At 34.8% G+C, this 25,794-nt stretch overlaps 1 protein-coding gene and 1 pseudogene across 11 annotated transcripts in view; both read left to right on the top strand.

Annotated features, from left to right (window-relative positions):
• The window catches only part of LOC106877375 (uncharacterized), a 70,282-nt gene extending 61,691 nt beyond the window's left edge, over window positions 1–8,591 (top strand). For all 10 annotated transcript variants that reach the window (XM_089346529.1, XM_089346524.1, XM_089346528.1 and 7 more), the window contains one exon: window positions 8,201–8,591. In XM_089346529.1, the coding sequence (XP_089202655.1) occupies window positions 8,201–8,328 (128 nt within the window). In that variant the 3' untranslated portion in view covers window positions 8,329–8,591. The remainder of the gene's footprint in view (window positions 1–8,200) is intronic.
• The window catches only part of LOC149130144 (histone-lysine N-methyltransferase SETMAR pseudogene), a 43,279-nt pseudogene continuing 25,810 nt past the window's right edge, over window positions 8,326–25,794 (top strand). Inside the window, exon 1 of the transcript XR_016239251.1 lies at window positions 8,326–8,472. The product of XR_016239251.1 is annotated as a histone-lysine N-methyltransferase SETMAR pseudogene (transcript). The remainder of the gene's footprint in view (window positions 8,473–25,794) is intronic.

Raw genomic sequence — 25,794 nt, 5'->3', positions numbered from 1 at the left:
ATGTATACATATAGATGTATATGTACACGTATATGTATAGATATATATAGAGAGAAAGAGAGAGAGAGATGTATATGTATAGATATAGATGTATATGTACACGTATATGTATATATATATATATATATATATATATATATATATATATATATATATATATATATATGCATACATGTATATGTATACATATGTGTAGATGTATATATATATATATATAGACGTACATGTAATATGTACACATATATACATATATACATGCATACAGATATCTATACATATATACACCCATCACACACACATACACATGCACACAAACACACACATTAGTCATTTGTTTTCTTATCCAAAACTACGTCAAAAGTACTGAATGGATCTATATGAAATTTGGAAATTATATTCTTTGCATAACGGCCATAACTCCCATGAAAATTCATATATTTTTGATGTTGATGAAATTTTAACCCGAACATAACAGATGGGCATTATTTGTAATTCAACGGTACAACAGTGTAAGACTACCCTTTCAGATATACTTACATTGTGATTTCTGCAATGTGGTGCATAAATTGTCAAGTAAATGAGACGCATCTTTGCCTCCACTGATTCACTTGCAAAGTGTTGAGTAAAATTATTTCGTTGCAGACCTCCTTTGAGTCTTTTTATTATCACTGCGACACACATAGTCCCCAGTTGGTAACATTGATTTCAAGGCCTTCCCAGATGAATGACTGGTTGTTCTAAGACATTTATCGATTGTAAATTTTGTCTGCATAATTACCTATCGGTATAGTGGTCATTTGCAAACTCCAGAGGTGACACTTTCATTTCCCTTTACTCCAAACGTCACACGTTATTTCAATTGGGTCATGCCCTTCCAATTGCTATAGATCCGTAATGCATCTTACAGCTATGCCTGTCTGGGATTGCAGCTACTTTGTTACCCGGTGGCAGGACAGCACACTCGACTTTTAAAATCCCGTTAAATTTAGCAGCATCCGAGATGCCTTCATGCAACATCACCAAAAGCTCAGATCAGGGGCAGGTACTTAAAAGGTGTCATCTAATTGTCTGGGATGAATGCACCATGTCTCACAAGAGAGCTTTGGAAGCATTAGATAGAGCTCTGAAAGACATCCGAGACTGTCACGCTCCAATGGGAGGTGTTACGCTTCTGTTGTCAGGTGATTTCAGGCAAACTCTTCCTGTCATTCCAAAAGGCACTAGAGCAGATGAGGTCCAAGCATGCCTAAAGTCCTCTACCCTGTGGCATCATGTTACTATCCTCACTCTTAACACTAACATGAGAGCTCAGCTACACGGCGACCAAATGTCCAAAAAATTCGCACAGGGCATTTTGACAATTGGTGATGGCAAGGTGTCTCTCGATGCTGCAGAAGAAATAGAAGTATGGCCATTTTGTTCTGTTGTTAATTCTGTAGATGACCTCAAACACAAAGTCTTTCCCAACTTTAAACAAAACTACCAAAATCACAATTGGCTATGTGAAAGAGCAATATTAGCTCCAAAAAACGTAGCTGTTACAAAAATTAATCAACACCTGATGCATTCTCTTCCCGGCAATCTTCAAACTTACAAGTCTGTTGATACAGTTCCAGATACAAATGAAGTGGTGAACTATCCTCCTGAATTTCTCAATTCGTTGGAGCCTCCAGGACTACCTCCCCACATATTATCACTTAAAGTTGGAACGCCTGTTATGCTGCTCCGCAATCTGGAACCACCAAGACTTTGCAATGGAACACGACTCGTGATAAAGAAAATGATGTCACACGTTATCGAGGCTACCATTCTTTCTGGATGTGCAAAAGGGGATGACGTCTTTATTCCAAGAATTCCTCTTACTCCATCAGGAGCAGACATTCCTTTTACATTCAGAAGACTACAATTCCCCCTTCGTGTGACTTTTGCCATGTCCATAAACAAATCTCAGGGTCAAACACTGTCTGTAGCTGGTCTTCTCTTGGAAGATCCCTGCTTCTCACATGGACAACTGTATGTTGGCTGCTCAAGAGTGGGCAGCAAAAAAAACCTATTTGTATATGCTCCACAAGGGAAAAGAAGGAACATTGTTTACAACGAGGTGTTATAATCACAACAGCAAGAAAGTATGTACATGATCACCTTCTTTTACGAAACTTCATTGACTTTCATATATTTATATTGATATACATATATATACGTGTGTTTGGGTGCGTGTGTGTATATACATCTCTATATATAAAGATGATGCGTAGTCTAGACGGCGTTTTTAGATTTCATTATTCTCTTTAACCCGGGCAACGCCGGGTATTTCTGCTAGTATATAATAAATTAATAATAAGACTAAGAGTCGTAAATTAAATAATATTATGAAATAAGCTAAAATACTACTATTGATTTAGTCTTATAAAAATCGTAGTGTCCTTGTAATATAAAACCTTAAACTTTATAAAATATAACTACTAGAATAATTAAAGAGGAAATATTATAAATAAATACCCCAACACACGCCCTTATACATACATACATACATACATACATATATATATATATATATATATATATATATATATATATATATATACACTTACATACATATACAAATATACATACTTATATATAAAACATATAAACATATATACATACGAATATACATAAGAATAAACGTATATGCACATAACATACACATATACACCCATAAATATATTTATTTTAATTATTGCTCTACTTACGACCTGACGATTAGCTATATTTTTGAATAGAATTTATTTTCGATAATTTCAATTGATTTTAATCGATTTAAATTTCTTTTCTATATGAAAATTAGTTATGAAACACGTGTAGTCATTTTATTATCTTTATCTTATGATATTTACTTTGCTTTATATTATACTCATTTATTGTGCTTTTAATTATTAATTTTTCTATATGTGATAGTGGATTTTCATTGATGAGTTCTTGAAACTTGGTTATTTTCCCTAAAACTATATATTTTATATATATTTTTATCTATAAAACCCAATTTAATTTTAATTCTTTATAGGAGCAAATCATGGAACACCATAGAAAGGACTAAGAAGAAAATAGGGAAGGCAAGCTCATGGTACGATAGCCACAAGTACCAGAGCGTCATGTTCGTCGACACCACCCCTAGAGGCGAACTGGCGTACCGCTTTAGAAGGGCTCTAGACAAACTTAAGCTAAGAATTAAGGTTGTTGAAAGGCCAGGCAACCCTATTAAATCCCTTATCAGTAGAACATCCCCTTTCAGTAGAACCCCCTGCATTGATAGGAACTGTATCGTATGTAGATTTAGCCCACAAACGAACTGCAAAACCAGAAATGTGGTCTATAGTATAAGATGTACAGAGGGACGATGCAGAAATAAGACAATGACATATGTAGGCGAAACAGCAAGGAGCATAGGGGAGCGGGCAAACGAACATTGGAGGGAACTTAAGGAAGGGAAGAACTCTGAGCAAGAACATAGAGGCTCAATCAACAACATAGAAATTAAAATCTTATCTACACATAGCAGTGATGCAGCACTTAGACAAATTACTGAAGCTACACACATAATAGAAGAGAAACCTAGCCTGAATAGGAAACTAGAATGGAACACTAACACACACCACTAACAAACCACAAACCACAGCATGTGACAACATGTTACCCATAAACCAATAATAATATGAACAAAGTATAATACAATACATAGATAAACAAATGGAATTAAATACTACATACGTTAACAAAATTTAATTAAACACAAAAAACACACACACACACACACACATGAACAAATAAATAAATAAAAACAAATACAAACGAACACGTATTAACAGAGAATATAGGTGATACAGACACTCCCCATACACACATGCACTTACAAAAGACACAGACACATTGAAAGACACGCATGCGTAGACACATACAATAGGAATACAAAATACAAAATGGCTGATATTTAGCAAGGTGAGACACACATAAGAAGGAAGGAAACAAAGGACCACTGATGAGGTCACAGAAGTGTGACGAAAGAACTCTGGCCGAAATAAGATTAAGATTAATGTAATATAAAGCTGAAGCAAATTAACACCAAATATACAGTGCGTGTGTTTTTATTGGCAATATGACCATCCCCAAGTACAACAATATATATATATATATATATATATATAGGCGCAGAAGTGGCTGTGTTGTAAGTAGTTTGTTTATCAATAACGTGGTTCCGGGTTCAGTCCTACTGAGTGACACCTTGGGCAAGCAAATGTCTTCTACTATGACATATGTAGGCGAAACAGCAAGGAGCATAGGGGAGCGGGCAAACGAACATTGGAGGGAACTTAAGGAAGGGAAGAACTCTGAGCAAGAACATAGAGGCTCAATCAACAACATAGAAATTAAAATCTTATCTACACATAGCAGTGATGCAGCACTTAGACAAATTACTGAAGCTACACACATAATAGAAGAGAAACCTAGCCTGAATAGGAAACTAGAATGGAACACTAACACACACCACTAACAAACCACAAACCACAGCATGTGACAACATGTTACCCATAAACCAATAATAATATGAACAAAGTATAATACAATACATAGATAAACAAATGGAATTAAATACTACATACGTTAACAAAGCCTTGTGAAGGGATTTGGGAGACGGAAACTGAAAGAAGCCCGTAGTATATATATATATATATATATATATATATATATATATATATATATATATATATATATATATATGTGTGTGTGTGTGTGTGTGTGTGTGTGTGTGTGTGTGTATATATGTATATATGTGTGCGTAGGATTTTGTGTCTGTGTTTATCCCCCACCATCGCTCGACAGCCGATTGTCACTTAGCGGTTCGACAAAAGAGAGCGATAGAATAATTACTATGCTTACAAAGAATAAGTCCTGGGGTCGATTCGTTCGACTAAACGCAGTGCTCCAGCATGGTCGTAGTCAAATGACTGAAACAAATAACAGAAGAAAACAATATCTTTATATCACTCAATTTATCTCTGCAAGCCTTCATACATATAAGTTTTCTTAATTCAAACATATAATATACTATGAATTATTTACCCATTTCTGTATATGTGTATTGCGTCTGTCTGTCTATATCGATTCTTTGTCTGTGTCGAAACCAGGTGGTATTAAAAAGTTCCAATACTTGTACAGTAGCGCGCCAATTTATGGCAGTGGGTGCTACGAGGAATCTTCATGAAACATAGCTGTCATTACTTAGCAAATTGTGAAATTCGCTGTTTTTTTTTCTCATCACCCACCTGCAGTAGTCTTCGGTTTTCTCTTGGACAGAAATAATGGGCCAGCTCGAAAGTTTGCGTTGAACATGGAATGGTTACTACAGATACAGACAGACAGTCATAAAACACACATACATATACGAAGACGAGGGTTGCAGTTGATCCGATCAACGGAACAGCCTGTTCGTGAAATTATCGTGCAAGTGGCTAAGCACTCCACAGACAAGTGTACCCTTAACGTAGTTCTCAGGGAGATTCAGCGTGACACAGTGTGACAATGCTGGCCCTTTTGAAATACAGGTACAACAGAAATAGGAAGCAAGAGTGAAAGAAAATTGTGGTGAAAGAGTACAGCACGGATAGCCATCACCCCTTGCCGGAACCTCGTGGGGCTTTAGGTGTGTTGGCTCAAAAAAACACTCACTTTCCCCGGTCTAGGAATCGAAGCCGCGAGTCCGCTGCACTAACCACTGGGCCATTGTGCCTCTACACACATACATACAGAAATGAGTATATAATTCATTGAGCATGCTTCGGCAAGCTTACGACGATGAAAAATTGGGTCGTATGCAATGTTTTGAGTGGCAACTGGCGCTTCAAAAGTGGAAGAACCTCCCTGGAAGACGATCAGCGATCTGGAATACCTGCCACGAGCGTCAAACCCGGAAGTGTGAAGATAAATGATCACTTTGTTCATGACGTTCGTCGGAGGACAATCAATGGCATTTCTTATGTTGTTCTGTCGTTTGGTCCGCACAGGCAACACTAACGTCTGAATTGAACACAGGGCTTTTCTCTCCCACATTTGTCCCTCACTTGTTGAACTCTGAACTGAAAGACTAGTGCATCGAAATCTATGAAGATCTCCGTCAGTGTGACACTTATGACCCATTCTTTATGCTGAGGATCATTACCAGTGACAAGAGTGGGATCTACGGGAATGACTCCGAAACGAAGCAGCAGATGTCACAATGGCCACGGCCAAAGTAGGTACAACAGAGCCGCAGCTCAACGGGTGCCGTCTTAACATGTTGAAATCCAAAGTGAATCACAGAAGGTTCCAGACTCGAATAGGGAAGGCAAATTCTAGTTCAGATTCCGAAAGTGGCAATAACGCTGGGACCATTAAACATATATTACCCAGGAACTTTTTATTATCACTTCGTATCTACTCCTGTATGTATATGTATATATATATTTATATATATATATATATATATATATATATATATATATATATATATATATATATATATATATATATATATATATATATATATAATACACATCAAGTACAGGACATCACCAACGAGTGCAAAATACGTACATACACAAAGATGAGTAGTGGACAAAATAGCAAAAGAAGTCTAACTCCACCTCAGTTGTCGACTGTTTTTCTCGTCACTATTTCGTGCTTTTAACGACAGGATAGGAAAGCTTCATAAGAGAGCATCATCCAGAGAGATTGAAAATATAAAACTTATGGTGAGTTAGGGCTTCTAACGAACAAATAACAACAAAGTGAACGTACAAAGTAAACAATCGACAGAAACAAACATTAAGGGCTGTTAGGCCAAGGTGAATTGTAATGGGTAGCGCCTCGGAGAAAGTTTTAAATGAAATAGAATAAATAGAAGAGAAGAAAATAGTAGAAGAGAAAAAAATGTTGGGAGACAATGGAAATATATATTTATGGGTGTGTTTGTGTATTTGTACATATGTACTGGTATATCTGTCTGTGTATGTGTGTCAACGCTTGTGCATGTGTGTATCTCTCTACATCCTTCACAGGGGCTGTCTGTCCTATTCCTGGTTATCATTTAAATATAAACGATTCATTCAAATTCAAAATTTGTGTTTTGTGGGGGGTGGGGGTTTGAGTGGGTGGTATATGTGTATGTGTGTTTCTCTTACAAGTTAACCGGAGACCTTTCTGGTGCTGGTAGCCTCTAAAAAATCCCCAGTAAACTCTGTCAGTTAGTTCGCATTACGATGGGCATCAAGCCATTGAAGCCATTGCAAAGCAGACGATAGATAGTCTGCAGAATCTCTGATATTGAAAGTAGTTTTTTTTAAGTTAACACAAAATATTTGGGGGATGTTCTGGAAAGAAGGTCATAATGAAAACATTTACTATTGGCCCTAACACTTTGCTTCCGTCAACGCATATTTTTGTACGTAAAGAAAGGTTTTAAATTGTGGGACAAGACCAGTAGGGTCTAAACCGATGAAATCTATACTATAACTCGTCTGATACTTGTTTTATCGAGCCCGAATGTATGACAGGTGAAGTCAACGACGGCAGATTTCTACCAAATTTTTCCTCAATAAACCAGTGCTCTTTCGCACATGCACACCGATATTGCACATCCAGAGGAGCATACCAGCTTCTCTCCTCTGTATCTCTGGCATGTCTTCTGCAATCAGTCATCCTTCTCCTTCGTATAACTCAGTGTTTTGTGATCGTCCTTCGATACTTCGTCCTTTATCTTCATGGATCTCCTTCTTACATAACTTTCCTCCATTTTAAGCGATGTACATTGTATTACGCTGCTGTCATCATCCATCCACATCGCATGGGCAAACCATCCGAGTCTTCTTTCTTGCATTTAATTCCCCTTACGTCAAGCTTCTGTCTCAATGCAAATGTAAACCCTTGAGCATGCACATTGACATTACGCATAAAGCGGAGCATTGTAGTATCGTTCCTCTCCATCCTTCACATCTACTCTGCAATCGGTCCTCTATCAAGTCCGTCATAAGTCAGGGCATTTCGAGGTCGGCCTTAAGTACATCGTTCCATGTCTTTCTGGGTCTACTTCATCCGCAACTTGCCTCCGCTATGATATAATTAATTAAATAAATTGTCCTTTTGATGAAACAAATTTATGACAAGATATGTACTTTCGTTTTATTCTCAGGAAAACGGTGCAGATTAAGAACTCACAGTTTAAACATCCTTTCAAAAGTCGTCCGGAAAAATTTGCTTGCTTCAAATCTACGAAACTATCGGAGCTCAGAGCACAGGACAACTTCTGGTCAACAATGAATAAAAACATTCGGCAAGGAAATAATGTCACCAGGTTAACCAACCAGATTGCTGAAGTTCACAAACAGAAAAAATATTTGCTCAAAGCATCCACGAAAAAATCAAATAACGTCATCAAATTTACAACCAATCGCATTTTCATAGGTAAAAACCTATTTATACTAAACGACTTTTAAGTATAGCATTTTCAACATTGATAAATGAACAACTGTGGACCGGTTTCAATATTTGAATAAATGTCACGACACTTAAAATTGACAAAAGGTTTTCAGATTCAGTAGCATATTGATCCCCTAAACTAATTTCCTCTTATATTCCTTCCAGTGTGGGTAAATATTTTTCATCTCCACTTATTATATATATATATATATATATATATATATATATATATATATATATATATATATATATATATATATATATATATATATATATATTTGTTAGAACGTTTAAATACCTTTATAGTTCCAAATATAGTGTCTGAGTCTCAGTGTGGTTTTCGTTCCTCCAGGGGCACAGCTGATTGTATCTTTACTATCAAACAATTACAGGAGAAGTGCATTGAACAGAATCTTGCTCTGTACCATTGCTTTGTTGATTTGAGCAAAGCATTCGATACTGTTAATCGAAGTGCTCTGTGGCTAATTCTGGGGAAAATAGGTTGCCCAGAAAAGTTTATAAACATGGTCAAGTCTTTGCATCAGGATATGAGAGCTAGGGTTAATTTTGGTGGTAGGCTGTGGAAAATGGAGTAAAGCATGGAGACCTTGACGCACCTACCCTCTTTGCAATATACTTTGCCGTTGTGGTGTCACATTCCTTTCAAAACTCTGAGGAGGGTATCTACATAAAATATCGAACAACGGGGAATGTTTTTAATTTGACCCGACTGAAGTTTAAAACGAAGGTTTTTACTTCACTTATTAGGGAACTTTTGTATGCTGACGATTGCGATCTGGTTAGTCATTCTGAAACGGATCTGCAATCCCTTGTATCTGCATTTGACGCAGCTTGTGATGATTTTGGCCTGACCATCAATCTGAAAAAAACAGTTGTAATGTATCAACCTGTGTATGGTACTGTTTGTAACCCCACTAAAATTTTTGTTAAGGGAAAGTTACTTGAGGTTGTCAATTCATTTGTCTACCTGGAAAGCTCTGTTCAAGATGATGGAAATCTTGATACGGAAATACACCTGCGAATTCAAAGGGCAGCAAAAGCATTTGGTGGTTTGGAGTCACGCGTCTGGCGACAGCGACATATAAATGACAATACAAAGCTGGCTCTTTACAAATCATTTGTCTTAACATCCCTATTGTATTCCTGTGAAACTTGGACTTGTTATGAAAGGCATTTTAAAATGTTAGAAGAATTCCACCAAATATGCCTTCGTCATATTTTAAGAATTAAATGGAATTCTTTTACTCCAAACACAGATATCCTTGCATCTGCAGGCATCCCCTCAATTAAAGCCATGATTTTGAGGAACCAATTGAGATGGTGTGGCCATATTGTTCGAATGGCAGATGAACGCATGCCGAAACAGCTGTTTTATGGTGAGCTTGCAGAGGGGAAACGTTATCGGCATAAACCTACAAAAAGGTTTAAGGATGGCATAAGGACTGCTATGAAGTCAATTGGAATGGCTCCAAAAGATATAGAAGCCCTCGCTTCAGATGGAGTTGGATGGCGAACAAGGGTGTGGAGTGGAGTGAAAGCATTTGAAGAGGCCAGGATGATGCAAGCAGGGTTCAAGAGATATTTAAGAAAAAATGTAAAGACTGAGAAGGTGAATGACAAGGACCTTTTTGTGTGCACAGTCTGTGACAGACCATGTCTGTCCTTGGCTGGCCTCAAATCTCACCTGCGAACCCATGGAAAACAAACCTCATCCAGCTATTCTGATTATATGTCTGTGCACACGTTTGAATGTGGTGTGTGCCAGAGGGTTTGCAAATCCAATGGGGGTCTTAAAAGGCATGTTAGGATCCACAATGAGCAGAACTTACTTGCAGGTATTGGCAGTATAAATCAGAGGTGCAATCTGTGTGGGCGTTTTTTCAAAACACTGTCTGGTTTAAAAAAGCCACATCAGATGCCATGAAAGGGCTAAGGTGTAGGTGCAGGAGGTGGCCAAACTCTGTTTAAGGAGTAGACAACCACCATATATATATATATATATATATATATATATATATATATATATATATATATATATATATATAGATATGCAGGGCAGGGAATCGTCAATTAGTAATAAAATTAATAATTAACAATTTTGCCGGGTAGCTCAGTATGAAAAAACCTTTTTCGGTAAAAAACATTTATAATCATAAATATATAGGGATTGACAGTAACCTGCTTCTCCAACATACTGAGAATTCAGAAATAGCAGTCAAAGAACTACTGATTTCAAAACTACAAATTATTACTCTAGATTGATAGCGATATTTTTGATACACACAGAACAAAAAACAGTAGAGAAGAGTAAAAAAACACTTGCCTTTAGTTAATTTAGTACGATCGTTTCACAGTTAAGAGTAAATAATACTCTATTCTGATCTTCAGCTAAATATTCTAATAAATTTGTTAATGTCTAAATAACTCACGTTAATTTTGACCATGTGAACATCAATACCACGTGAGGAAGACGTTAAGAAATTTATCGGCCAGTAAGTTCAAAATCCCTCGCCCTAATGAATTTCAATTCAGTGTGCATCAGAAATAGTCCCGCATAGGAAAGAGACTCGTACGAATTCCTGCGGTTTAACTATCCACCTTAGAGTTATTATTAAAATATAGATATGCAGGGCAGGGAATCGTCAATTAGTAATAAAATTAATAATTAACAATTTTGCCGCGTAGCTCAGTATGAAAAAACCTTTTTCGGTAAAAAACATTTATAATCATAAATATATAGGGATTGACAGTAACCTGCTTCTCCAACATACTGAGAATTCAGAAATAGCAGTCAAAGAACTACTGATTTCAAAACTACAAATTATTACTCTAGATTGATAGCAATATTTTTGATACACACAGAACAAAAAACAGTAGAGAAGAGTAAAAAGACACACTTGCCTTTAGTTAATTTAGTACGATCGTTTCACAGTTAAGAGTAAATAATACTCTATTCTGATCTTCAGCTAAATATTCTAATAAATTTGTTAATGTCTAAATAACTCACGTTAATTTTGACCATGTGAACATCAATACCACGTGAGGAAGACGTTAAGAAATTTATCGGCCAGTAAGTTCAAAATCCCTCGCCCTAATGTTTTTTACCGAAAAAGGTTTTTTCATACTGAGCTACCCGGCAAAATTGTTAATTATTAATTTTATTACTAATTGACGATTCCCTGCCCTGCACATCTATATTTTAATAATAACTCTAAGGTGGATAGTTAAACCGCAGGAATTCGTACGAGTCTCTTTCCTAAGAAATTTTAAGACATATGAAAGACTTGTACGTGGACATTATATAGAAAAAAGTTCTTGTATTTTGACATGAAGCCGGGTCTAATGAACTTTTCGAGATGAGTCATCTTTCCATATCGCAAAGACCGCACTTTCCACTCCTGTTGCTAGAAGTCTAACACTTGGCCAAGATCTTCCAGTGAATCTTATAGCTGACACCTTTCTCTTTTCAGGACCATTTGGATGTCTTCTTTTTATCCCATTGTCTGAAACTTAAGGTGTGATTGTTGAACCTGGTGTTAAAATTTTCCTCACATATTTCTTTGACGAAGTGTGTCCTGTAAATTCTACGGTGGCTTCATAAATGATAGCCTCGGTCATACAGGCTCCATTTAGCGGGTACTAATTTTTAACTCTGTATGTAGGAAAGCCGGCTTAATTTTGTTTTTGTTTGATATGTACAATTATATTTCTGAAGTTTGTAGTAGAACTAAAACTAATTTTTACGTAATGCCTATTAAAAAGCTTCCTATAATTATGATTGATTGGAAAACGCCTATCTATGAATGATAAGAAGTATCTATCTATATTAAAGGACACTTCAATGGAGTAAGGTAGTGGGAACGAGATAATTTTCCTTTGCGTAATTTTCCTTTTCTTTATTTCTGGACTAATAACATGTGTATAGGTTATTTCCTTGCTAAAACCACTACCAACACAATTAAACTTCAGACACTACGATAAAAGGAAAACAACCAAATTATCCAGTTATGTATAGTCCTTAAAAGAAAAAAGGGGTCAGCTATGGAAAAGTTCTTCAGACCCTGTTACATGTCTAAATTCAAGAACTGAAATTTTAGGGTCATGTCCATACAATGGCAAAACATTTGTTACGTTTTTGGACCCACCAGGATCACAGATAGAACCTGTCTTTTATACTATGTCCACGTACAAGCCTTTTATATGCCTTAATATTTCTTATATATTTCTCATATATATTTTATTGCTTTATAAATTTTTCTTTTATATTATTTTCCACGTTATGTAATTGTATAACTATATACACGTGTAGCATATATCAAATGTGTATGCGCGTGCATATATACATGTGTACGAATGATTGTATATATAGGGGTGCAAGTCTCTACCTGTTGTATTTATCTCCTTCCTTCATACATGTATGTATGTATATAGGTTTATATATCTGCAGGTGTTGATGTGTTTGACAGGTAGTGGGGGGGGGGGCGTATTTGTCTGCATACATATATAATTCATTTGTATATTCAAGTTCTGCGGTGAATGTGAATGTTTTACGGTTTATGCTTTTTGTGTATGTGGGTTTTTTTTCATATACGTCTATTCGCGTGTGTATGTTCCTGTGTGTATAGGAATGTGCATATGAAAATAATGATGCGAGCATAGGTATATATATAGGTGTGTATGTGCTTGTATGCGTGTATTGTATGTATGTTTACATATGTATAGACATATATATATATATATGTTTATTTGTATGTGTATGTACACACGTATGTGAGTATGTATATATATATATATATATATATATATATATATATATATATATATATATATATATATATATGTATGTATGTATGTATGTAAATATATATATATATATATGACCGCAGCCACTTGACTGAAACGCATAAATAAATAAATAAATAAAAAAAATATATATATATATACACATACATATATATATATATATATATATATATATATATATATATATATACGGGAGAATTTACGAAAAAAACAACAGACGAGGACAGGTGGTGTAAACAACAAAAGGATGTATTAGTTTAACGCTCGAGAATAGAGAAAGTCTTTAACGTTTCGAGCTACGCTCTTCAACAGAAAAAGTAAGGAGAAAAACAAAGAGAAAAACACGGAGAAAAAAAATTGAATGTTGTGGTCAGCGATCTATCATGGCGACTGCTGGACGGAAGTTCACACAGGAGAGCTAAGAAAAAGGGGAGATAACAAAAGGGGAAAGAAACGGTGACCCAAATACGAGAAGCTGTGTGTGTGTGAGAGAGAATGCTGGTGATCTTAACGTATGTATGTGTGTATGTAGGTGTGAAAAAATGGGGAAGGGAGAAAGGAGTTGGTCAGTGCTAGTGTGTGCGTGGTGGTGTGTTGTGAAGTGATGTGTGGTGTGATGTGAGAGTGTTGGGAGGTGGGAATTGGGAGGTGGGGAAGGCGAAGGCGGGGGAGGCGAGAGTGGGAAAAGCATGGGTGGAGTGTGGGTTAGGGTTAGATTGAGGGTGAGGGTAGGGGCAGGGGTATGTGGGTAGGCAGAGGTTGGGGTGGGTGTAAGGAATTGGATGGGGTGGGGTGGGAAGGTAGAGTAGGAGTGTGTTGGGATGGGAGATATGTGTACATGTGTGTATATGCAGATTCTATGAATGAAGTTTTACTTTCCCCACGCCTGTTGGAGTAATTTCCCTTTATTCAAGGGTTTTTTTTTCCATAGCGTTTTTATTTGTCTTAATAACTGATAAGATGCCGGAGCAGTCTTCAGCACAGGCATTAGAAACTCTGAGTTTTATTATGACAACCAACTAATTGTCACATATTATATTTATAGATACATTCCTCTATTTACATAATATCGAGGTCTCATTCATTCTTTTGTTGTCATATTATCATTATTAATAAATTACCTCCCGTATACCGCAGCTTTTTTTATTCTAGAAGCTTGTTTTGAAAAATTGTCTTAAATCGGCGGAGGACTCTGCCCCACATAAAAATTTAATATAGACACCGACAGTATCGATTATTCTATGAAAAACATACATATACCATCCAGGGAACTGTACTCTAAGAAACTTTTGGAGAAAATTACAAACCTTGTTAAGCGTATGAGATATTTTATAGAATTAAATCAAAGATATTCCGTCCTAAAATCAAGGATTTGGAATACTTCGAAACGGACATACTGAAGCTTATAAACAAAATAAAATTTCGTAAGTCTTTTAAACACTTTCCGACAGAAATTGAAAAATGACATCAAATACATAAAAGGTTCCAAAAATCGGCACCTTTTCTGATAAAACCAAGATCTTATATCTAGTAGAAAACATGCTCTCGACTTAACAACTTTATTAATAATTACACTAGAGCTAAACCATAAGTTTATAACGAAATTAATAAAGAAGCTAGCATCATCGGCGCTAGACTTAAATTGAATTTAAAAAATAGAGGTCCTCCCAAAAAGGTTGACTTTAAATCTATTAAAGACCATAAAAAGAACTTCCTATCTAATCCTAAATGTAGACCCAGAAAAATCAGCAATTGGTATTATTAGTAAAGAACTTTTAGGAAAACTCAGTGCTAAAGTCAGAAATACTACTAGGTTAGTACAATGATCCAATAGTATAGAAGTCGTTAACTGGTTTAAAGCCATTAGGAATAAAAATAAAGCGAGATTTACATAATTTAATATTGTAGATTTCTGTGTTTCTATCTCTAAGCAACTGCTCGATAAATCCCTCACCTTTGCAAGCGAATTTATAGAGATTAATACACAAGATAAGGACATGATCTTTCATACTAGAAAGACTTTACTCTTCGGTGAGAACGCAGAGTGGGTTAAGACAACCGATACAGAGGGTGCCTTCGATGTGAGCATGGGGTCATATGATGGAGCAGGCATATGCGATCTCATTGGAGTATTCCTACTCGATTCGTTAGGTAAAATTTTTCCTGGTGTATATTTCACCATTTACAAAGATGACGTTCTAGCTTTAACCACAAGCAACAGCGGACCGTCGCAAGATCGGTTTAGGAAGGGCATTATCCAAATGATGAAAACATTCGATCTTAGGATAACAATAGATACCAAACTGACGGTTGTGAATTTCGTAGATATATCTTTAGATTTAAATAAGAATATTTACAAACCCCATAGAAAGTCCAACGATAGACTTAGCCATATTAATGTAGGTTCCTGCCATCCCTCCATAGTATTTACGAATTCAAAACAAAACATTAGTAAGATGATTTCTAGCTTATCCTCCGAAATAAACATATTTAGTAGTGTTGCGCAAATATATAATAAAGCTCGAAATGATAGTGGTTTGCGCGAGGAAATAACCTATATACCTGTTATTAGTTCAGAAATAAAAAAAAGGAAAATTACGCAAAGGAAAATTATCTCGTTCCCACTACCTTACTCTATCGAAGTGTCCTTTAATATAGATAGATACTTCTTATCATTCATAGATAGGCATTTTCCAATCAATCATAATTATAGGAAGCTTTTTAATAGGCATTACGTAAAAATTAGTTTTAGTTCTACTACTAACTTCAAAAATATAATTGTACATATTAAACAAAACAAAATTAAGCCGGTTTTCCTGCAGAGTTAAAAATTTGTACCCTCTAAATGGAGCTTGTATAACCGAGGCTATCATTTATGAAACCACCGTAGAATTTACAGGACACACTTCGTCAAAGAAATATGTGAGGAAAATTTTAAAACCAGGTTCAACAATCACACCTTAAGTTTCAGACAATGGGATAAAAGGAAAACATCCAAATTATCCAGTTATATATGGTCCTGAAAAGAGAAAGGTGTCAGCTATAAGATTCACTGGAAGATCTTGGCCAAGTGTTAGACTTCTAGCAACAGGAGTGGAAAGTGCGGTCTTTGCGATATGGAAAGATGACTCATCTGGAAAAGTTCTTTAGACCCCGCTTCATGTCTAAATTCAAAAACGGAAATTTTAGGGTCATGTCGATATAATGGCAAAACATTTGTTACGCTTTTGGACCCACCAAGATCAAAGATAGAACCTGTTTTTTTTTATTATGTACACATACAAGCCTTTCCTATGTCTTAACATTTCTTTTATATTTCTTATATATATTTTATTGCTTTATATATTTTTTCTGTATATTATTTTTCTCCCTATATAATTGTATAACTATATACGCGTGTAGCATATATCAAATGTGAATGTGCGCGCATATATACACGTGTACGAATGATTGTATATAGAGGAGTGCAGGTCACTTCATTCATACATATATGTATGTATATAGGTTTACTAGCAGTATAGCCCGGCGATGCCCGGGATTAAGCTAGGATTATTAAGTGATCAAGTGCTTTATTTCAAATAAAAATAAGTAACATCGACATCAGATTTGAGGGAAATCCGTTGAAATTGGTTTGGCTTAAAATGGTTTGCTGGCAATTTGATTGGGAAATCCCATAAGGAATCAGTTTATTGGTTATTTCCACTCATTGACTGTTTTGTTTTTAAGTTGCATTAGAGATCTGCATAGGAGAAGGTTGATCTGAAGATTTGCATTGGAGATCTGGATTGGAGTAACTTAGGAAAACTTACCAACAGCCTTAACCAAAAAATAAGGGGCCTGTCCCTTCTTGGTTAACTCTATGAGCGACTTAGCCAATCACTGATATCAGCTGAGTTAGCATTGTTGTTGGAGAAGTCAGCATTGTCCAATAAAAAAGAGGAAGAGTTTATAAGTCATGTTGGCATGGTTTGAGAATATGTCAACCATATCGGCTGCAATGACAACTTGTCTATAAAACTTCGCTATAGACAACATTGCGTGTTCTGCCCTGAAGAGCATACACAGAAAGAGCGTTTCTACTACCCACAAGGGAGCAGGACACCTAAAGTTGCCCATGTGAAAAGCATGGCCCCCCCCAAATGGATGCCTGCCACCGGTGTGCTGAAATCCTCGGAATTTCACTCCCCCACACACATTGATCTTTTCACCACCTATATTTTAATGTACGGGAAAAATACGGAGATTAAGAATATGGATAATATTTTTTTATCTGAAACTTACCATGAAAATCTACAGCTAAATTTTAGATAACACTCGCACGATTTTCACTAAGAAAAAAATAAATCGGATTGCTTGCGTGGATCAACTATCCTGGCCTGCTAATATGCTACAAAACCCTTTATGTGATCCGAAAAATGGGTTGGGGTGTGGTGGAGGTCTCGGAAAGTTTAAATCACATCGGTCTTTTCCGTAAAAAGTGTTAGAGGGAAAGAGGGAAACAAATGTGAAAGTGAAAGAGATAGAGAGAGCGCGATTTCTTTTGAAGTTGTGTAATGTTGCTGACACTGTCTTCCTTACATACACTTTCTGTCTCCCTCTCCCAATTTTCTTTACTTTTTTGTTTGACGCTGGCAAACAATCTGTATCTCTCCGTCACCCCCTCTCACAAACATACAATTTCTTTTTCTCTCCCTCCTTTACGTGCAAACTTCAAAATTGGTAAAGTTATGGTCGAAAATCGATTTTTACAGCTATACGCGGGTGCCTCTGAGAGAAAAAGTTAACGAAAATGCAGATAGGGTCATGACGAAAGTCTTCCTAAAATTGGATCGACATGCGTGCTAATTTGTGGACGTGCATAAACTACATTCACGCACACATACATATACACACACACATCCTGCCTTTTATATATAGGGATATATCTGCAGTTGTTGATGTGTTTGACAGACAGGAAGGTGTATTTGTGTACATACATATATAACTCATTTGTAAATTCAAGTTTTGCGGTGAATGTGAATGTTTTACGATTTATGCTTTTTGCGTTTAGGGATGTGTATATGAACATAATGATGCGTGCATGGCTTATATACGTGTGTATGTGCGTGTATGCGTGTATTATGTGTATGTATGTATGTTTACATATGTATAGACATATATATATATATATATATATGTGTGTGTGTGTTTGCAAGCATATGTACACGCGTGTGAGCATGTATATGTATATATATATATATATATATATATATATATATATATGTATATGTATATATATATATATATATATATATATGTATATGTATATATATATATATATATATATATATATATATATATATATATATATATATATATATATATATATATATACACACACATGTATATATAAATATATAAAGGGCATTATTACAGAAAAATAATAACGCCACACAGTGGACTTCTCAAAATAACCACATTTAGTACCTAATGCAAGGAAAAACAACTAACAGAAGACTACCAACTTTCTTTTAAATAAACTTAAGTGTGTATCGACCGATTTCGCGATTACTAGAATGAATCTAGATTTCGTTCATCAGCACAGTATTGTCCCAAAAATATATATAAATAAACAGAATTCTCACCTCACCAAAAACGAACACACTACGTATCCGACAGAGTAAAGGGAATGAAGTTCATCTGTATATATCTTCATCAATGAAGCGGGAATACTTCCGGGTTGTTTTGGGTACCCATGTGGAGACAGGAATAAAAATTGAACATTGAATATATTCCGTGTATATATTTGATAAATAAATTCAAAAAGGGATAAAACTCTTTTACAAGAATTTTATCAAGAAGCCAGTGTGTAAAAAAATTCATAAGGGAAATTTCTATTCCCAAGAATATAATTATTCGTTTATATTTATATAAAGGGCATTATTACAGAAAAATAATAACGCCACACAGTGGACTTCTCAAAATAACCACATTTAGTACCTAATGCGAGGAAAAACAACCAACAGAAGATTACCAACTTTCTTTTAAATAAACTTAACTGTGTATCGACCGATTTCGTTCCCGTTCATCGGACAGTTTTGTTAGAAATGGGAAAGGAATAACAATGCAATCAAAAGCAATATAAAATTTGAAACACATAGATCTGTCTGATTGGTCGTTTCAAATAATGGTCATGGATGCGTAATGAACAAAACATAATGAATTCAATATAGATTCATCCTATTTTTAAAAAAACACGAAGAAAACCTTAGATAGAAAAATGGGCTCAAATTACATATAATTAATTATATTCGAATTAACACATTAAAATCAAATCAAATAAAATAAAATATACGCTGCATTCAAAATAAAAGAAAAAAAATTACAATAGCATATACGCATACTAGACTATCCACAACATATATATATATATATATATATATATATATATATATATATATATATATATATATCCATCAAAATACACAGATGCATACGTACAGATAGTCTACGTATATAGGTATATATTTGCAAGGCACACATATATACATGAATACAAATATGTACACATACACATACAGACGCAGTTTAGCTTGCGCATGAAAAAGACTTATGCGCTGATAACAAAAATTGTATCTTAACCTATGAAGTAGAGGGGGGAAGGGCAACATATCGATAATAACGTTACTAATATAGAAAGAGAGAAAGTGTGGCTATCGTGAGGAAGGAAAGGTAGAAAGAAAGAGAGAAAGAAAGAAATACAGAAAGGAAGAAAAGAGAGAAAGGTGGGAATGGGAAGAAAGAAGTAGAGAGAGAAAATGAGCAAGGACGTATATAGTAAACCTACATAAAATTTAGACTACTTATATATGTGTATACAAAAATGTATATTAACATCACGTATATGGAGGATTTTAGGTAGAGCATCGCCTTACAGACACGGTGCCCATAAAAGACCATTGAAATGCGATCTCTGTTTATTGGAAAAACTGAATATCATATTCCAAGATAGGAAGGCTCTAAACCAAAGACGCGAACTTTTAAATTCATGTAGACATGCGTCCAAATTTAAAATGTCAGCAAGTAACATACCGTATGGGTAGTATATATATATATTTTTTTGATAATGTTTGACTCCTTGTAACCATTGTGCAATCTTACTATTGGATTGGTACCGCATTATAAATGATTCATTTAGCATTGTAAGAATTTTGTATAAACCCCTACGTCATTTTAAGAAAACCTTCGACTGTTATATACATAGCTTTTTTCTTTTTCTCTGATTTTACTTCATTCTATTCTATTTATTTTAAAACACTTTGTTACAAATTTTACCATTTTTATGGACGATTCGACATATGGAATTCTAATATGCATGTATTTTCGACCGCTTTCAACTTTTCTACACCCAGCAGTTTCTTAAAAAGTTGTCTGCATATATACACTGAGAGCTAAAAGGGTTTTTTTATGTAGATGTCTGTATTGAAACAATACTTACGTATTCGTATGTGTGCGTCTCGCTTACGTATAGGGCCTAAGCTTACACTTGTGCATATACAGTTATGATTTCGTGTGTGTGCGTTTTTGTGTATACATGGGTAAGAGTATATGCTTATATTTATTTACACATACATGCAGTTATTCGCGTGTGTGCATCTATGTTATATATGGGAATGTGCACTCAGGTCCACGCTCACACATCCTTGAATGTGTGCATACGCATGTATACGGTTATGTTTGTGAGTATTTACGTACATATCCCCATATATATCTATATACGTGATGCTAATATACATTTTTGTATACACATATATAAGCAGTCTAAATTTTATGTAGGTTTACTATATACGTCCTTGCTCATTTTCTCTCTCTACTTCTTTCTTCCCATTCCCACCTTTCTCTCTTTTCTTCCTTTCTGTATTTCTTTCTTTCTCTCTTTCTTTCTACCTTTCCTTCCTCACGATAGCCACACTTTCTCTCTTTCTATATTAGTAACGTTATTATCGATATGTTGCCCTTCCCCCCTCTACTTCATAGGTTAAGATACAATTTTTGTTACCAGCGCATAAGTCTTTTTCATGCGCGAGCTAAACTGCGTCTGTATGTGTATGTGTACATATTTGTATTCATGTATATATGTGTGCCTTGCAAATATATACCTGTATACGTAGATTATCTGTACGTATGCATCTGTGTATTTTGATGTGTATGTATATATATATATATATATATATATATATATATATATATATATATATATATATATATATATATATATATATGTTGTGGATAGTCTAGTATGCGTATATGCTATTGTAATTTTTTTTCTTTTATTTTGAATGCAGCGTATATTTTATTTGATTTGATTTGATTTTAATGTGTTAATTCGAATATAATTAATTATATGTAATTTGAGCCCATTTTTCTATCTAAGGTTTTCTTCGTGTTTCTTAAAAATAGGATGAATCTATATTGAATTCATTTTGTTTTGTTCAATACGCATCCATGACCGTTATTTGAAACGACCAATCAGACAGATCTATGTGTTTCAAATTTTATATTGCTTTTGATTGCATTGTTCTTCCTTTCCCATTTCTAACAAAACTGTCCGATGAATGGGAACGTGAAACTCAGAGTAACAGTCTTTCGTTATATTTCTGCTGCTTTTAAATAAAGCATATTACTCTACCTCTGGTATTTGAGTACTGTTTTTCCACCTTGTTGCACATTTTATGTGCTTACTCCGGAATATATATATATATATATATATATATATATATATATATATATATATATATACACACATGTGTGTGTGCTTATGTGTATGTATATATGTACATGCGTGCAAATGCAGATTCTGTGAGCGAAGTTTTACTTTCCCCACGCCTATTGGTGTAGTTTCCCTTTATTCAACGGTTTTTGTCGTAGCGTTTTTTTTATCTTAATAACTGATGAGATACCGGAGCAGATTCAGCCCCAGCATTCGAAACTCTGAGTTTAATTATGACAACCAACTAATTGCCATATATTTTATGTATATATATTAATACTACTGGTAATACAGCAAAAGAATGAAAGAGACCTTGATATTATGTAAATAGAGGAATTTATCTGTAATATATCTGACACTTGTCACATATTATATTACAGATGTATATATATGTATATATATATATATATATATATATATATATATATATATATATATATATATATATATATATATATATATATATATATATATATATACTTGCAGTATACTCGTCATTAATCGGGAATTACTTTTACTGATTATGGGGAGCCACATTGAATGCACCATTATGTGTATAATTTACTTCTGTGTATATGTATATTTATAAGGGAAAAAACCTGTAATAATTAAATTAGCAGATCATTTTTTACATGAAGTTCTGTTTGTTTATTGCATGATAGTAATAAGTGAGATGTTTGTGTTATTTTATTTCTCAATATATTAGTGAAAATTATATAATACATTACATTCAAATATGTAATATACTCATTTTTTAATGGAATGATAAATGGTAAATAGAGTTATTGAAGTATTCATGTTGTATTAAGAATTAATATTTTTTTATGAACAATGCTTTTTGTTTTATTTCAGGGTACATAAGCGTTTATTACAAACTATGAGAATGTTTGTGTCAGTGAAATTTGTGCACAATTAATCTTGTACCATTGAGACACGATATGTAATAGCATAATAGGAGGCCCCTTTATCGGTTGAAGACAATGAGGAGCTATACCTGGTGGTTGTAGTGAGTTAAAGAACGCAATGGGGTGGTTGACACTATCCTGATCATCAACGATACTGTCAATTGAGTTATAAGTGAAGACTTCAGGAAGTTTATTCAATAGCATATTATTAACGGTATGTAGAGGAACATGTTTTGGAGCCAGGATAGCACAGTCACCGATATAGTCTGTACAGTTGCAGTTATGAAGAAGATTAGGAAAACATCGACAGAATCAGCTGAATTATATGTGGCGTTGAGTGTAAGAAACTGTTCTTGAGCCAATGAGGATTATCCGAGACGTGGTTATTGCTAGTTAAAAACTTTCCCTTCATCGAATTTCAAAAGCTGCTCTGCGAATAGTTCAGCTGACTGATCTCTTGAAAGCCTCAATCTCATATAATAATTGAAGTAGAAAAGAGATGAACTTCATACATGAGCTTCTGTGTGTTTATTATATGACACTAGCTGTTTTTCCCGGTTTCACTCGGGCAGTGTGGTGGATTTGGTTAAAGGCTATTTCCTATGTATATTTTGAATAATAAAAAGAACTAAAAATAAAAAAGCAAAAAATCCCAAAACAAAAAATGTAAGAACAACCCCAAAACAATACGATGCTAAGGATTTTGTGGATCGATATTGTAAAACTAACTTCACGTGTGTACCCATAGCCCCATGTAGTCACGGAACCTTATTTGTGGTATAACCTCGCCTTAAAAGAAAAATATATGGTAGTGCGGTTGTTGTATTGGCGACACAAGAATGTTAATCGAAACTGTTCGAGATCAATCATAGGCTGGACGTTCATGTACACTGATTAGAATTGTGAATTTCAATTATTGAAAACACGTTCCCGGATGCAGAGTCCGTTTGTCTCAATATGGAAAAGCTGTTTGAATGTCGACGTTTGAAGACATTTGTAACTGAAGTTAAAAAAAAACATAGTAATTAGAAAGAGCGTAAGCTATAGCTTTTTTTTTAATGCACAAAAAATTGAAATTATTATTTTTCTGCGCCTCTAATTAAAATTTTCGAAAAACAAACCCAGAACATTACTTGGAAAAAAATAATCTTTATTGTGCTGGTTTTTCGTAAAATTTCGCGCATGGGAAAGGCAACAAAATCGCCCCTCCCCACTTTGAATGGGATATTCCTATCTTAAAAAGTAATAATCGATTATCTCGGTAACCATGGGAGATGGAGGGCAATAAAAATCTCCTGAACATGAGCGGACCATGCTGCCGCTCTGTGCTGAATTCCACGCGATTCCACTGCACCGTTCTCGAGTGAATCTGCCGACACTCAATCAATCAATCAAGCAAGCAAGCAAGCAAGCAATCAAGAACACTGCAATTTATAGTATAGATTAGTGAGTTTTCTTTTTTTTTATTATTATATTTATCAATACAGTAGTGGTAATTATATAATACAGTTCAATGAAATAGGTAATTTAGTCATTCTTAAATGTAATGATAGTAAGTTAATGAAGAATTCATGTTGCATTTAAAGTGAATATTTCTTTTTAAATAATGTTTTTTTAAATTTTATGTCGGGGTGCACAAGCAAATAAGATTTACTTTTGCTCCCACACGTGATGCTCCTACATAAAGTTGGCCATGTGAAATGCATGGTTCTTGAAGTTGCAATCCAGCAAGTTTTAGTGTTTGGCCCTGACATTTATTAATACTCATGGCAAAAGAAAGTCAGAAAACTGTAACCGTTTAAGTTGGAATGGGACATTAGATGATATAGCTGGTAGGCAAGGAATGAAGACAGATTCACATTTACCACAACCAGTGACAATATTTACCTCAATGCAGTTCCTCATGAATTTGTACACAATAAATCTTGTAGAATTGCATCATTTTAGTTGAGACAGACTACACAAAAGCATAATAAGAGTCATCGCTTTTTTCAGCTGAAGACAATGTGGTGCTGTACCTGGTGGTTCTAGTGAGTTTAAAAATTCGATGGGGTAGTTAACATTATCCTGATAATCAACAACACTATCAATTGAGTTATAAGTGAATATTTCTCCCGGAAGTTTATTAAATAGCATATTACTAATACTATTTACAACATATTTTGAAGCCAGGATAGCTCGCTCAGTGATCCAATCTGTATTGATACAATTATGAAGAAGATTGGGAAAGATTTCATCCACCAAATCAACCACGGAATCAGTTAAAGTACACATTGGATTGAATGTAAGAAACTGTTCTTCATCAATTGGAAGTTTCCCGTCACCGAGTTTCAAAAGCTGCTCTGCAAATCGTTCAACTGATTGATGTCTTGAAAGCCTTGATCTCTTATTTGTTGAAAGTTGAAGTGTTTTCACATGATGCCATAATACAGAATACTTTATTGAAGTATTGAGCTCATCCACTTTTGTTTCTCGGAAGTCTCCTGACAATAATACCGTTACTGATCCCATCATGGAATTGCAATTCCTTATGTCTCGTAATGTTCTGGCAACAGCTTCAAAAGCTGTTTTGTAGTCCATGGTACATTCGTCTCAGACAATTGAATGACATCTTTGTATTAGTTCACCCATTGCAGAATTTTAGGTATATTGCAAACTGGATCTTGTTTGTTAGATACATCTAAAGGTAACTTGAATGTTGATTGGGTAGTCTGACGTCTGGATGGTAATTTTGCTTCAATCTCAGAGGTAACAGTAGCTAAAGCTATTTCATTTTCTTGACATACTTTAGCCAAGAGAAGTTTAATTAGAAATGTTTCCCAGTACCTC

This window comes from Octopus bimaculoides, chromosome 30 (genome assembly GCF_046866305.1).
Source record: "Octopus bimaculoides isolate indiv1 chromosome 30, ASM4686630v1, whole genome shotgun sequence".
Lineage (NCBI taxonomy): Eukaryota > Metazoa > Mollusca > Cephalopoda > Octopoda > Octopodidae > Octopus > Octopus bimaculoides.
The sequence above is the reverse complement of the archived record's forward strand: the minus strand, read 5'-3'. Positions and strand labels throughout refer to the sequence as shown.